Source organism: Rhinolophus ferrumequinum, chromosome 23 (genome assembly GCF_004115265.2).
Source record: "Rhinolophus ferrumequinum isolate MPI-CBG mRhiFer1 chromosome 23, mRhiFer1_v1.p, whole genome shotgun sequence".
NCBI lineage: Eukaryota > Metazoa > Chordata > Mammalia > Chiroptera > Rhinolophidae > Rhinolophus > Rhinolophus ferrumequinum.
In genome coordinates this window covers 28,957,819-28,974,754 of record NC_046306.1, presented here as the reverse complement: position 1 = coordinate 28,974,754, position 16,936 = coordinate 28,957,819, and the positions used below count along the sequence as shown (strand labels likewise).

Genomic DNA, 16,936 nt, shown 5'->3' with positions numbered 1-16,936 from the left:
CTATTCAGATGAAATTCAAAACTCATCTCTAGTGTTTTGTGATACATGTGTAGATATAAAAACAATAAAAATAGGAAAGAAAATAATTGCCACATAAGTTGAGATAGAAGTCACCACCATTGAGGGGTTGTGATTGGAGAGGGCCATGTCAGAGCCTTCAGTGGTGATGCTGATATTCCATTTCTTCACCTGTGTGCGTTTACATGTGTATGAACGTTTGGGCAGTGAAAGGTTTCTATTGACATTTTGGGTCTTTATTGTGGGAGGCTATCCTGTGCGCTGCAGGAGATTTAGTAGCATCCCTGGTCTCTACCCACTAGATGCAAGTAACATCCTCCCAAGTGGTGGCAATCAAAATGTCTCCAGACATTGTCAAATGTCAGCTGGAGGACCACAATCACTCCCCAATGCTTCATTGAGAAACACTTATATAGTAATTTTCTAATGAAAATCTCTACTATTAGAAGAATGATTCTTACTTTTTCACAGGAGCCAACATCAATTTCTACTTGAACCTACCACCTTTTAACTTAAGTAAAAAATGGTGGGGTGTTTGTGTACTTTTCCCAGAAGGAACATTTTCTATTGCTCATCCTAATTCTAACTTTGAGGTTGCTTCTATCCTCTAGTTCCTTTATCCTGTGAGAGATTTAGGGGACAGTATTCTTTAGAAGAGGACTTTTTAAACACTTTCAATGCTGTGATGAAAATGCTCTCTTTGGCATGACATAGAATAAGATCAATGGAGAAAGTACTTATTCTTTCAAATTAAACATCAGAAAATAAAACTAGCCTAATATTTCTGGCCCTTTAGTATGGGAAAGACAGGTATTTTTAAGTGTTACTTAGATTTATATTCATTTTTATTGGTTAAAAAAATGTAGAAGGTGAAAACTTAAAACAGTGCATGCTTTGTATTACAGATGTTTTAAAGTACATGATGTCTTTTAAGGGCATTTTGAGAAAAAAACTAATATAATTCATTATGGTTTAGGCAGTGTCATAAATCTGCCATGGGATATAGGAAAAGCGTCATTTAGTTATGTTGGAAAGAGGATTATTGCTATAGCCCAACCACCTGTACTAAATTGAGTCACTTAAAAACTCAAGGGTGTGTGTGTGTATGTGTGTGTGTGTGTGTAAACACGCAGCAACAGACGCAAGCAGTAACTCAACACCAGTTACAATTACATGTAAAAATTCACTTAAAAACATATATGTTCTGGTTATGTTTAAAAAAAACTTGAAAAGAAAGAAAGTTAATAAATGCCTAAAAGCATAGGATCGAATCAAGTATAGTATTTTAGCTTCAAAAATATGTGAAACATATATACACACATACCAATATTCATATATTTTCTAAGTATTTTAGAGTTTTTAAAATCCATTTCTTTAGTATTTGGAATAATAAGTAAAGGGTAAACATTTTATTAAGTGGTAGTATAGTATTATCAGTGTTTGCAGTGGAGTGCTGGAATCATCTTACACAAGCTTGTAAGAGTCAATTGATACATTTTCAGAAATTTTACTAGTTGGTGGACAAGTTGGTCATTTGAAAGCAGCAATGGTGGGAGTACTTAGAGCACAGAAATTGGAAAACTCAACAAATCAGGCTTTTGGGCCTCAGGGATGTGGATTGTTGAACACATACCATCATGGTGCTGGTGATTGGTCTAAATGGTGTTACGTAGAATCTATCCTACTATGCTTATAATTTTAAAGTATTATGTTTATGTTTTAGTAGTAAATTTAGTACTGACTTATGTGAACTATGGACTTCGGTTTCAGTTATATTTGAGTTATGTTTTCTCTTACAGAATATACCTTAACTGTTTTCCCAGCTTCTATCAGAAACATAAAAATTCCTGACAAGAAATTATCCCAAAGTGTTTTGTTAGGTAAAATGAAAGATGTTGAATACTTGGCCTGTATTATATAATATTTTAATGTTTGTCTGTATCTAATTTTGAATTTCAAAATTTTATATGATGACAAAGGGAGAAGAGCTTGAAATAGGGACAAAGATCATACTTAGAAATATAAAATCAATTGTGTTAAATAAAGAACAGTTTTCTACTTTCCCTGAAATGCGAACAAAACAGAACAAAAGAAAATTTAAATGCATGATTTGAATACCTTGGGAAATATTTGTTTAAATATCAAGAATATTTACTAAAATGGGGTATGTAAAATAAATTCCTATGTAGATACCAAAAACTAATAATCTGGTTAATATGCTTTATTGCCTGGGAGCAGAACAATAAACTCAGTGGACATCTTTGTTCCTTTCCAGTTTCTTCTCTATGATAAAAATAAATCTTGACTGAATGTGGTAAGTAGACAATAGTTCCTGATTTCCCAACCTTTCAATGCCAAAAGACAATGGATATTTGTTCTTTATTTTTTTTTTTAAAGTTGAGAGTTAAACTGAGAAGTTATTATATTTTCATGTTATCGTGGCATTTTTTTCTGTCTGGAATTTTCTGTGCTCCTCTTCTTTATCTGTCCTTTTTCTACTTTCATATCAGAGTAGCTCTAAAGTTTGATGTCTTTCATGGTATATTCTCAGCCTTACGGTTCTGAAATAATCTAGACCATTCAACACTTAGTATTTTCTTTACATCACTTAACTTTTATTATTTAACACATTATTAATTAGTGCCTTACTCATTAAGAATAGAGGCTCATTCCTCTCTTGCTCCCACAGAATCTAGCACAAAACCTGTACACAATATATGCTCCATACAATTTTTTAAATGAAATGAAGACACCAGCAGGTATGTTCCAATATCCAGGGCCTGGTAATTTTTAGAGCTCACCAAACATTATTGACAATTTTTATACTTGCATTCATTAAAGGTTATTTCCCTTTGTGCACAATTTGCTAGATTTGAGGCAAACAATTGCTATAGAATAAAATGCATGCCTCCCTCATGTCCAGTTTCCATTTAATCCTACTTTAAAATTGATATATACATTCCAGGTTCCCAAATATCATGTAATCAGAGAGTATAATCAAAAAGTACTAGGGGCAAGTAGTTATAGAAGAGGATTTTATACTATTGGGGTGACTTGTTCTAATAATGGTTGGCTGAACCCCAAGAAGAATCAGAGGAAATTATCAAATAAAGTGTACAGTATCCTCCCTTACCTGCGGGAGATACGTTCTAAGACCCCCAGTGGATGCCTGAAACTGCAGATGGTACTGAACCCTTTATATACTATGTTTTTCCTATACATGCATACCTGTAATAAAGTTTAATTCATAAATTAAACACAGTAAGAGATTAACAACAATAACTAACCATAAAAATAGAACAATTATTATATAACAATATACTGTAATAAAAGTTGTATGAATGTAGACGCTCTCTTTCTCTCTCTCTTTCTCTCTCTCTCTCTCTCTCTCTCAAAATATCTTATTGCCACTACTCACCTTTTCACTTAAAGGAGGCACTTTACAGCTTCTCTTTGGTATATCTGGTTTGCCAGCATCATTAATCATGCACTTTGGGACCATTGTTAAGTGAAATAAGGTACTTGAACACAAGCACTTGCAAACCTAGACACTCGATCTGATAACCAAGATGGCTACTAAGTGACTAATGGGGTGGGGGGAGTATACCCAGCGTGAAAACGCTGGACAAAGGGATGATTCACATACCGGGCTGGAAGGGGTGGGACTCTCTAGATTTTATCACTCTACCTAGAACTGCATGCCATTAAAAACTTATGAATTTTTTTTCTGGAGTTTTTCATTTCGTATTTTCGAATTGTAGTTGACCTCAGGTAACTGAAACCTCAGAAAGCATAACTGTGGATAAAGGGGAACTGATGTATTAGCAAGTATAAAATATACTTTCTTGATCTGCAGTATGAACAAGCAGCTTTTTTTATTCAGCTGCCAGTTGTATTTCTTCTTTTATGGTTATTTAACATTTTTTTCTATTTTCTTATTGGGTTGTATGTCTATTTCTTAGTTATTCATAGAATAATTACGAATTTGAATTTGGAGTATATTAAACCTTTGTGTATTGTGTATATTTCAGGTCATTTTGCCTGGTTTGGCTTTACTTAAAAATTATTTTTATTGTGTGGCAAATTTACCAGAATCTTTTTTATGACCTCAGTGTTTCATTTGTTACTTAGGTAGGTTTTGCCTACCAGATGATTATAAAAGTATTTTTCCCCAACTTTTCCAAGAACATCTGTTATTTTGTGCTTTTTCATGAGTCGATATGAAATTTATTTTGATGTATAGATTGAGGTGTGTGTGTGTATATATAATATACAGAGGGTGCCAAAAAATGTATACACATTTTAAGAAAAGAAAAAAACTGTATTAAAATAATGTTGATGGTACCCACATTGAGCACCTCCTGAAATTGCAGAAGTCAAATGTGACTCGTATTCATCTTTCGTTATTGGTGTATATTGAGTAGTACAATTTTAAAACAGTTTTTTCCTTTCTTAAAATGTGTATACGTTTTTTGGCACCCTCTCTATATTGTATGTATGTATATATTCTTGATGAAGAGGAAATTGTCCTAACTATTCTGCATTAATGCAATTTCTCCCACTGCGATGAAATGCCATTACGGACATTATTAGTGTACATCAATATTCAGTTCCCGTGGGCAACCACCCTTCCTATAAGTTAGGCAGTCTTATGATTAGTTCTGGCCAATGGATTATGAGCCGAATGAGCATCTGCTGCTTCTGGACTAAGGAAGCCAAACGCTCCTTGCAGCGTTTTACTTTTCTCTTTCCCTGCTACTCTCATGGAGGTGGCTTCATGCGGGTTGGCAGAGCTATGACATTGAAGCAGATGTGTTATGAAGATCCTCCCTGGTGTTCAGCTTCCCTACAGAGCCTCTGAGATCAAAGGTGGATTTTGCACGCAGAGCAACGAGCTTTATGAGTCAGACCTCTGATTTTGTGGATGAACTGCAGCATAAGTTTATCTTGTCTTGACTAATATACTCCTTTTAACATATGTAAGTATACATATAATTTTGTTTCTTGCATCTTTACTCTGATCCATTAATCTGTCCATTTCTTACACCAATACCTCTCCATTTTATTGTAACTCATAGCAGATTTTACTATTTGAAAGGGTAAGAAAGATCTACATCATTGTTCTTTTACAAAATCCTGTTGGCTAGCCTTAAGCATTACCTATTTAAGATATATATATATTTTTTTTAGAATTCTATATAAAAGACCTTCATTGAATTTTAAATCATATTGCATTAGATTTATAAATTAATTTGGAAAAATTGATATCTCCACCACATAATGTTTTCTAGCTTTTTTTCACACTTGTATGTCTTACATGTTTCTTTAGCTTTATTAATAGTTTTCATTGCTCTTGAAAGAGATATTTGCCTATATTACATTTTAAAATTAATTCTTACTGGTGTATAGGAAGATAATTGATTTGTGTATATTTCTCTTGTATGCAGCTTTTCCTGAGCTCACTTATTAGTTTGAGAAAAAATTAGTTGATTCTTTTTCACTAAGAGGTGGTCCTCGGGTTGTTATTTCTTACAGGCTTATCAAGGCTCCTTCTGGAGTTGTTTCTAGTCATTAGCCTGGGAAAATTCAGTGCATTTTCATCCTTTATGGTTTCTTCTACCATCTGTTCTAGGAAATGTCCTATTTAAATTCTAATTCTCCCTCCACCTCTTGTTCCTGTAAGGCATTTAGCAAATCTGTTTGTGTAATTAAATTCCTGTACTATTATTACTCTTTGAACTAATTTTACAGCATTGTGTAGTTTATTTAATATTTCCTTACCAGTTTCACCATGCTCAGTAAGAAAACCATTCTTCATTATTTCCATACCTATTATGGAATTTGTAATCTGAATACACTGTCTTAATCTCTCATTGATTATCCTCTTAATATTAAGTCCCAAGTTGCCAATTTTATCAAGATCTCTTTTTGCTACTATGTGCTAAAAGTTTCTACCACTGAAATATATGTTACCTTGCTTGGTAAATTGTTTTCTCACATTCACTATTCAACGTGTAAAAAGGGTTCAGGGTACAAAACACAGATATCTGATCTTTATGAGTCTGTTTATATAAATCTCACCATATTCTTTTGAGACTTTTGGGGACAAGTTTAACACAAATCCTGTGGCGTCCCATGACTGCTTAAATACCATGGTGTCAAAGCATGTGGCTACCCAAAGGCTTGAAAAACATTCTTTCCAATACCTTTTGCCCAAACAGGCACCTCACAGGGCAGGCCTACCCACAAAAGGTAAAAGGGGAAAGGTAGTTTCCACTCTGCTCTCTGGAAATATCACCCCTCCGAAAACTCCCCACGCTGCTCTTGACTACATCATCAAAGGAAGATAGTGAATTAGTCAGAACAGGGTAAATTATGCTTCAGTGAGAAACAATTCCAATTTTTCAGAGTGGCTTTTTGATAGATGAAAGATTTATTTTGCTGCTCTTTGTTAAGGGGCAAAATCTAATTCCACTTCCCTTTAATCTGAACTGGTGATTTGTTTGACCAATAGAATATGACAGAAGTGACATTTTCAGATTTCTGAAGCGAGATCTTAAGCACTGTAGCTTCCACCAGGGCCTCTGTGAACCCTCACTCTAGAAAAAAATAAGTATAGCCCCCAAGCTGCCATGCTGAAGAAAGCCCAAGTAGCCACATGGAGAGGCTGCTTGGATAAGAGAGATGTCTTATCAGTCTCCAGCTGTTCCAGCCATTCTCTACCAGGTGCTAGATATCTAGTGCAAAGGACTTCAAAGTCTTAGCCCTAGTCTCCAAGTGCCTGCCACCCTATGAAGGAACACAGGGAAAAACAGCCCAGCTAAGCCCATCAACCCCCAGAATCATGAGACACGATATTGGAAAAGTTAGTTATATAACAATAGATAACCTGAATAGGCTTATCACAATAAAAACGTATTTCTTGCCTATGCAGAGTCCTTTAAGAATACAGGGGACCAACCATTCAGGGCAACTATTCTTCATGACCTATCTCAGCAATTCAGGCTTCTCTGATCCTGTAGACTCTTAGATCATGATCCTTTACTAAAAGTTCCACAGCAGGAGAAAGGAACACTGGAGCATCTTGCACCTGTGATTAAATGCTTCAACCTGCAAGTGATACAGACACATCCCTGGTGCTTGCAGCCCATTGGACAGAACTTTTACAATGTAGGCTTAACTTCAGAGAGGGTATGGAAGGAAGCATACCCGTCTGTAGGCTGTGAAATAGGATTCACATTCATCCTCTCTCTCCTGCTATTGCGTCACATCATCAGAATCCAAGGAATTCCTTTTCCTACTAGCAGCCGTGTATTTTTGTGTGACCATAACTGCCCCTCAGGGCCACCATTAGAAACTACTTTGGGGACAAAAGTTCTTTCTTTCAGTACCAGGTACCAGTCTTCTTAAAACTGTAAGTCTATTCTTTAAAAATGAAAAGGATTGAGAACTGACCTAGTTACCTATTGCTTCATAACCCATTACACCAAATCTTAATGGCTTAAAACAACATTTATTATTTCATAGTTTCTGTTGGTTAGAGGACCCAGTTAAGCTGTTCCCTCGGGCTCTGGGTTACTCTTAAGGCTCAGTCATCTCAAGAGTAGGGGAAAGATCTGCTTCTAGGTCACTGTTGTGGTTGTTCACAAGATTCAGTTCTTCAGAGCTGTAGACTGAGGCCTCAGTTCCTCACATGTTTGGGGAATGGTGGACAGTGAAGTGGGCAAAACTGACGCTGGATTGTGAAGGACTTTGTGTGCCAGGGTCTGTGAATTTGACTTTAATTTAGGAAAAATAGAGAGGCTTAGAAGCATTGTAGTATGTTGTTTCCCCCAAATACCAATACATAACCTTTATTGAATCACACCATGTGCTAGACATTCTATTTATCTCTTTGAATCTTCATAGCCATCATATGCGGTGTGTTCTATTACATTCATTTAAACAGAAGCTTGGTGTTAACTAGTTTTAGCCTTAAGTCACACAGGTAAGAAGTGTCAGGCTGAGATATTAAACATGGTTTGAGAGCAATCACTCTCTGTCCCTCATCTATGCCACCCCATTGCAATTTTTGAACACATATTTTGTGTTTTATATATAGGAAAGGCTTCTGAAATCAGTTTATTTTGTGCTTCAGATATACTCTTTTTAATTTTTAGTTTTACAAATTTCTCAACATACAGAAAAGTAGATACAATAGCAAAAATGAATTTGTTAATAGCTTCAACACTAATTCTCATTGTGCCATTTTTGTTTTGTCCATCCTCCATTCACTCCTCCAATGTTATTTCTGGAGTATTTTAAAGTTTTTAAAAATTCTAGACATCATATTATTTCAATCATAAATATTTATCTGTAACCAATAAAATTTTAAAAATATATAGTCATAACACTATTATCACACCCAACAAAACTAACAGTAATTCCTTAATATCAGATCCAATTTTTAAGAAGTTTTTTAACCAATCACATTATCATATACAAAAGCTGTACTGAATGATAGAATACCAATTATGAGTCCTTTCTCTTTAGAAGCGCAATAAAATTTTTTCCATTGAGTTTATAGGATTAATCTGCATACAATAACAGTATCTCTTAGTAAACTTTATTGCAAGAACATTTTCCAAATTTACAATAGCTTGTAAATTTGAGTTATATTTTGATAAGGGCAGGTTCCACGTCGAATTTAGCTACTACTAATTAACACCTAATTCAAGTAAAACCTTGTCTGAAGACAAAATTAATCTTTCTTTCCTATACGTACCGATTGGAGATTAATCTCTTGCCCTGCAATCCTCTTAGTTGTATAGCTGTCTTTGTTTTAAGCCTAGCACAGAAATCACATTTTTTCCCATAATATACTGATCACATTACTCCGTTTTATGCTTTGAATACCAAATAAATTCTTATAAAGCACACTTTGAAAAGCTTACCAACCCTCTAATTGTATTTCAGTCATACACACTAAGGGTGCGGTGGCCTGGAGGTACTGATGCACCTAATACCTATCTGGAAAGAAATGTGGAAATCATTCAAGGATACTTTCATTTTAGATCTGACAAAACTGTAGCCGAGAGAAGTGAGATGTGCATTTAATTCCAACCAGCAATATAGTACCCACGTTTATAAAGGTTTTATAAAATTAAAATTATTTTTGTAAAAAAATACAACTGCATAGTCTAGTTTCGCTATCACCTCCAGTTTTAGACAGTGATATTTCAATAAACACAGGCAGACAGTACTTTAACTTTCCTCTCCCTTTCAGCAAGAGATGCCCACTACATTCCTCCATTTTTCGTTAAGCAGTGTTTTGCAGTTCACTGTTGTTGATGCTACTATTAAAAAGGGGGTGAGTTGTTAAAACACTCGCCGTTTCTTTATAGAAAACCCCCACGCATCAACCCTCCTTACTGGGTACCTAAGCACATGCGGTCTCAGTTCTAAGGCAACATTACAGCTTCTGTTTATTTTCAGCGTAGTGGTCTGGAAGCAAGGGCACCGTTGCCTAGGCAACCGACACCCCGGGCAACAATCAGTCGAGGCGGGAAGGGGCGTGGCCTCGGCAGGCCCAGGCCCATAAGAGGCGGTGCCTGCCAGGCGTCTAAAGAAACCAACCTATCTGCGCGGCCGGGCGTAGGCGAGGTTACCCGCCATCCCCTTCTACTACTTGGAAAGGCCCAGTTGGGCCGGCGAGCGAGGCTGCGAGCGCGCTGCTCACTTTCCCAGACGTCCTGCTGAGGAAACTGGCTCCGCGCACCAACATGGCGGGCGGGCTGTGCGGCCCGCTGCTGACGGCGCTCCTGGCCGCCTGCGTCACCGCGGCGGCGTCCGAGGCCGGTCCCAAGCAGGCCGTGATGCCGGAGGAGCAGAGCTTGGTGCTGCCCATGACCGCCTCCAACTGGACGCTGGTGATGGAGGGAGAGTGGATGCTGAAATTGTGAGTGTGACTGCCCGTCCCGCACGCCTCACTGCCCTCGCAGGCGCTGCCCTCCCACAGCCAAGAGGGCCGCTCACGAAGCTGCACTACCGGCTGGGCTCGATCTCAGGCCCCGGGCCGGTTCTGCTGCCGACCTGCGGCACCGGGGTCCGGCCATTTGTGGTGCGCATGCGCGCCAGGCCCCTCGCGGTGACAGCTGAGACTATCGTATCCCCTCCACTCCCCCGCATTGCTCGCCCTGTGCTTTAGGGAAAAGTTTTACGGGTGAGGTGGGTGAGCAGTTTACCTAAGGGAGGAGGGGGAACGGAGAAAATCTGCAAGAAAATTGCGTGCTTTTGGTACAGGTGTGTGGGTAGAGGAAGAAGGGCGGTCATTCAGTGACATTTTGGTGCCATACAAGTACCTAACGTGGGGTAGGCGATGTATTTGTTGAATGAATAATTGCAGCACGGTCATGGGCAGAAGAGCGTGTATAAAGTATGTTAGTCTTCATTTTGAAGACCCCGAAATGTCACTGTGAAAAATAAAACAAATACGGGTGACTTTCAAGTTTTCAAACACGATTTCAAATCAATGTTGATGTAGTTTGTAGAAGTAGGACTTTCTGGGTAGATAGCAAAACTTAATTGTGCTGATGTGATAAGGAAAAGAACGTTAGTAAATTGCCCCTCTTTGAACAATAAATCGGTAAATCGTGGACGGTGCCTTTCCTTGAAGGAGATGGGAAAGTAGGGTTTTGAGTTAGGGGCAGGCAAGAGATTGTTTATCCCAGATTAAAATTAACTTCTAGGAAGAAGTGACCGTTTGAAAGATTTGAAGTAGACAGTGGGCAGATGTCTGGATAGGCTTGAGCGATCATCATGGTGGGCTTGCAGAGAAAAGGAAGAATGGAGAGATGATCACTGACACCAAATCTCCTTAGCCTGTGGTTTCAGCAATATACATCCTTGATCACTACTATTTGATAATTAATCTTTCGTTGATGATACAGACACTCACAGAATTGGATCTTTCCTGCATATGTCCAAGACCAAATTTTGGACGTTTCAATTTAGATTGTGAGCAGGTGCTTGTGGAGCACCCCATGTGAGATCAGGGGCAAAAGTTGCGTCACTTAGCAGATTACATTGTTGGAAGAACATAATGCACATTACCTGTTGAAACATGCATTTACCTTTTGGTCACAAAGAAGGAAATATGTTAAACCTTGAAGTAAATGCCTTTGGTATTACAATAAATCAATGAAATTATTAAAGAGCTCTGTAGACAGGAAGCACTTATTAAAATAGACTACTTTGGATGGAGGTGAGGAGGTCATTTTTCATTTAAGAGAGAAACTTTTAAAGTAAATGGAGCTTTATTCTGCACTGTCATGTTTATAATAATTCTTAGAGTTTTAGAGAGGCTGCATTTTGTCAGCACTACAGAAAGTTCTTTATTCAGTAAGTGCTTACAAAATGGAGCTTTTCTAGTTGTCACTTTTTTAATTAAAACTGAGCTTGTGTATATACAAGATGAAAGTCAAAGCAGAAAGGTCTCAACTCCTTTATAGTTCCTTTTGGAATAGCCATATATATATATGTATTTTTTAAGTTAAAGAACTAAGAACACTACAGCTGAGGTAAGCGGAAGCCAAGTTAAGCTTATAAATGAGCAACAATCAACAACTCCTATATTTGGCAGTGTTGACATTTCGCGTTTTACTTCATTTTACTTGTACAAGCCTGGGTATAGTAATCAGTTGCTCTAAGCTTGTCATATGTCCTTTGTATGGAATATGTTTGGGCTGTGATGCAGGGTGAGACTTGAAACCCAGAAGTAAGCTGTGTAGACAGTGTGATTATTTTAGTATAAGTTCTGTTTTGATCCAGTATACTTCAGAATATGATGCAAGGCTTGAAAGGAAAGAGGATTTCCATCGCTGCATCCAACTTTCTATATACCAGAACTTAGGTGCTCGTGCTGAAGAAGTATTGTGGCTCTCTCTATTTGTATACTCCCTCTCTTGCCTTTGACAAAATCTAACACATTAAAAAATATAAAATTCATTATATTCTCGTACCACTATAGGCCTACTATAAATTTCTAAGAAGTCAAACAAGCAGCCAATAAGTTATCAGATTTTTTTTCCTGATGTATATAACAGAAAAAAACAAAATGTGTTAATACTAGCTCCCATGTTAACACTTTGTTCAGGCCAACTGGTCATAATAAATGGAGATTCTTAGGGATCCAGATTGTTAGATGATGTATTTAACTTTTTAAAGAAGTAGATATAGGCTTTCTTTCTGGTAGTATCAAAAATTTGACATTACTTTGAATGACAATTATTTATTCATTTGCTTATATGCTCCCTCTTTTCTGGGAATTTTTTATATCCTGAGTTATACAAAGCTCCTATAATGTAATTCCTGGTTATACTGGTATCACTAATTTATTTTTAAGGACCTAGCAATGTTTGCTATGAGACATGAAAACTACTATTGTAAAATTGAATTACTTTATTTTTATTTTTTTGTCTTTCAGTCAATTTTGCAGGGGATCCTTGCAAATTTCAGTTTTTAGAAAAGCACTTCTTTGCTAAGGAGAAATAGCAGTTAAAAATATATTTGCAATTCTGAAACCTTTTTTAAGATCTGAAAATCTTCCATTACTACATATTTACATTTTCTTTAATGCTGTGGAGTTATTGTATATTCTGTTTTTTATCTTCTTGTTTCCCTTCATATATTGTTTAATAATTTTTACCCCTATTTCTGCCATGTTGCTATAATTGGCTTGCTGTGCTTTTTTCATCCTTAACCTCTGATGAAAAGTTTGCTCTTTCTCAAGATTAGGAAAGATTATCTAATCTTTAAAATGCCTTCTAATGTTTTCTTTTCTCTATTTCCATTGTTCCATAGTATACTTCATTCAGTTGCTTTGTAACCTTTTGCTATTTTAAACACTTGGTTGGTTCCCATTCTATCAGTTTTTGAGAATACTACTTTTGTTCTTTTGAAACACAAAAGTATGGAATGTAATACATTCTGTATACTGTTCTGGTGCCTTTTTCCCCCTAAAAGAAATATGAAGATCTCCAAATAGCTTAATTTTTACCTCCTACCTTTAAACTGATATGCAGAGGAAAAGAATGTCTTTGGGTTAAATTACTTCTGTAAAGTATATAGCTTTTTATAAAGCACTACTCTTTGTGACTTTGTTCTTGGGATGATCATGTTTCAAAATTGAAATTAGTCATCTGGTGATGGAGGAAAACCTCATTTATTTCCCTAAGATCTCTAGGTTTTCATATTGTTTTCTGGTATCATAATACCTAGAGAGAACATGTTCGACATCATTGCCTTCCCTTACCAGTGTGAAATAGTCAGAATTTCTTGCATTTTAACAGATTATCTTGATTTGTTGATTGAATGTTTGAGAAAGCCATTAACTGCTTCTTGTGTGTCAGGTTCAGGTTTGGGGACCCAGGAAGATGAAGATGAATGAGCTATATTCCTTGATTTCAGGGGACTGACTGTCTGCTGTGCTCTGAAGGAATTAAATATATGTAGCGTTCATTTATTCAGCAACTAATTACTGAATGCTTCTTGTCTGTCAAGCAATCAGCAGTGGTTCTCACCAGGTCACTATCGGCATTTTGGGTTGGACGGTTCTTTGATATGTGGAGAGGGCCCACACATTACAATACAGAACCTTTGGAGTACCTGGCTATTAATTATATTTTAGTGATCATGTGACATCAAAAAAATTTAACAACCTCCATCCCTTTTGCACATTTCCAGATGCTTCTGGTTGAAAACCACTGCCCTAGGTATTGTCATGGGTATTCAAAACTTGCAAAAGAGGAGCTCATAAGCCAACTAAAAGTATTTGATTTCAGGTTGTTCCTACAAAGGGTATTCATCCATATCACCTCCATCAGCATCAATATCAATGGTCGTCGTCATCATCATTTCAGTCCAGTAAACAGTTACATTGCTTCCATCACAGATTCTGAATGCCGTGTTATTTGATCATCCCAGCAGTCTAGGAATAGGGAGATGACCTTTGGACAGATGCAGAATTCTCATTCTCATTCATGAGGAGAGATGAAAACTTGAAAAGATTAAAGCTTTCACTAAGGCTGGATACTTCCTAAATTGTAGGCAAAGCAGAACTAGAATGTAGGCCTGAGGTTTGCACTTCCTGACTCAAGCCAGAGAGAGTAGCTGAGTAGTGGGGAGGCCTGAAGGAAGGTACAGAATCTGGTCGATTCATGCTTAGGGTGTCAGCTAGCCAGCACTCTGGCCCAATAAGGGGAGGTCTTTACCCTGTGGGATTCAGAGGCCTATCCTCGGTTTTAGCATTTCTCTAGTTTCTGCAAATGGAGAACATTATTACTATATGCTCACTCCTGACACTCCTTAGCACTCAAACAGGTGCTCTGCCTTCCCAACTCCCCCAAGGGATTGCCTTCTTTGTATCTGGCATGGTCCGTATCACTGTGCCTTCTTTGTATCTAGCATGGTTCATATCACTGTGCCTTCTTTGTATCTAGCATAGTTCATATTACAACTTTTAATTATAAATTATGTGTTTTTTTTACTAGGCTTTTGTCTGACTCCTCCTCTAGACCATAAGCTTTTAAGGAAAGGAACTAAGGTTTTCTTCTTTCTGTTTCTCCCAAGAGTCTTAATAACTATCAAGTACTAGATAGTCAATAAATACTTTTCAACTAGGTGAATGAATGAATAACTGTGCTAAGGTCTGGCTGCCTGCTGCTTGAAAAAGTTAAAAATTGAGAGACATGGTTGGTGGAAAGAAAGGCAGGTTTATTCCGAATGCTGGCATTCTGGGAGGATGGTGGACCCCTGTCCAAAGACCACCTCCCCGTTCCTAGACGGCTCAGAAGGTTTTATAGGTAAACAAGAAGAACAAAGGAAAGGGGGAGTAGGTCAGGCAGATCCCAGGGCTGACATCCTTCCTGGGGTCTGGTCTGTTTTAAGATATTATCTCCGGACTATGGACTGGGACTCAGCCACGTGGCCTGGGGCTTTATGTGTATTATGATGTCTGGGTACCTGGGGATTAAGAAATTGCGCTTTCCAGGTTAGGATTTTGTTACTTAAGTGGATTAATGAGCTATGTGTAGCCTTGAGAAAGGGAACAAAACAATTCTTTAATCAGTGAGGGGAGAAACAGAAATAGCTGAATATCAGGGCAGCTCTAACTGCAAACTAGCTAGGTTTAATTACAGGTGGGCTAGATAGGGGCGTCAAACTGCAAACTAGCTAAGTCTAATTATGATTTACTGAATTTCACCCTTACAATAATATACTTTAATTGTTATTTTTAATTAAGAGCTTCCTCAAGTATGTTGCTGAAGGAAACGTCTGTGTATGTTTTCTTAGGCATTAAGGATAATCACTCTCTAGATCATCTACCATTGTTCATTGATGTAATAAACATTTACCGTGGCCTGGACCTGCTAGGCTCTGACCTAGACACAAGCAATGCACCAGTCAGCACCTTCATGGAGTGTTCATTCTAGTAAAAGTAGTGAATTCCATTTTCTTTAGCAAGTGTTATGGTTTTAGTAGAGCCATCAATTTTTATTTCCCCTTTACGTCTTATGATAATTTTCCTAGAAATGATCTTCTAAAGAAATATATCTGAGCATAAAACTTTCAACTCTTGGGTCGTTCAAAGGTTTTCCAGAAAAAAGAATAGCACTTGATGGAGGAAAGGTTTAATTGTTGCCATTTTGATTTAGTTTCATTTATTAAGTCATAGAAAGATGAACCTAGCACAGGTATACCTCTTTCATCTTCATTCTCAAGATTCTTCTGAGTATTTTGGTCAAACTAAGTTCTGAGTGAAAATTGACTGTATTTGTCACTGCTCATCTCATCTCTGTAAGGATAGGAAAAGAAAATGTGCTGGGAAACACTGGTAACATTCAAGCCAAGGCAGAAGAAAAATTGCCCGTTACTGGGGAATAAAAATGTATTTTTAGTCAAATTTTATTTATAGGAAATATATTTAAGTAACTCCTTCCCTGAAGTGTTTAGTACACTTAATGAAATCTCATGCCAAATTGAGTTAATACAATTAAAGAATCAAGGACCTTTAACCATCTTTTGTACAGCAGAATTTAAGTGTAATTTGTATGGGAAGACTAACAAAAGCATGTTGTTGAATTTTGTTTCCCAGAAATAGTGAAAAACAGTGGACTAAATATCCACGTTAGTGTGACTTAACAGTGTTTTTACTATCTGGGATGTTTCAAATGATTTTTTATGAAGTTTACTAATTTTATGTACCACTGACATCTGCAAAAAGTTTGAATACGAAAGATACTGTCTTGCAGTTTCCATGACTATGAAGGTACTAATTCTTCTTGGAGGCTCTTCAATTGAAGAAGGATTAATTTATATGTAAAAGACGAAGTCAGAGGAGTCAGTTCTTTATAGTTTTTAGAAGACTGCCACTGTGAACTAGTTTTAACTAATATAAATGAAGCTTGTAGTCAGTCCTTTCTGGTGAGTTTTATTCATGCATATGTATATAAATGACATTTATATACACATATGTATACATACAGAGAAAGAAGAGCATAGAAGTCACATGACTTCCCTTCTTTGTATTCATTTGGTCCCTGGAGGTATTTTATAGTAGGTTCTAAATTACTGCCTAAATGACTGTCCTTTAAATACAAAAGAATGCTAATAATTTAAAAAAAGCTGCAACAACAAAAGGGCACCAGTTCCCACACCTGAGACTTGGAGCTGGCTTATCTCTACCACCAAAAGAATACACTGGGTGAATGAACTATCCAACACAATAAGCTCTGATGAGCCCTCAGAAAGAATGGCGGTAACTGTACTACAGCGCAGTGGGTAGCAGCTACATGGAAAATAGAATATCTAAAATTACCTCAATGGCTTTTGTATATCTAAGGGTCAGTGTCACAGAAAACCCAGTTTATGTAATAGCCTG

General features: G+C 37.1%; 1 protein-coding gene across 3 annotated transcripts in view; it reads left to right on the top strand.

The window, feature by feature from the left end:
* The first annotated feature begins 9,597 nt into the window (after positions 1-9,597).
* The window catches only part of TMX4 (thioredoxin related transmembrane protein 4), a 41,416-nt gene continuing 34,077 nt past the window's right edge, over positions 9,598-16,936 (top strand). Inside the window, exon 1 of one of the 3 annotated variants that reach the window (XM_033094911.1) lies at positions 9,598-9,955. In XM_033094911.1, the coding sequence (XP_032950802.1) occupies positions 9,780-9,955 (176 nt within the window). In that variant the 5' untranslated portion in view covers positions 9,598-9,779. The remainder of the gene's footprint in view (positions 9,956-16,936) is intronic. The other 2 variants (XM_033094910.1, XM_033094909.1) reach the window with 2 other exon arrangements.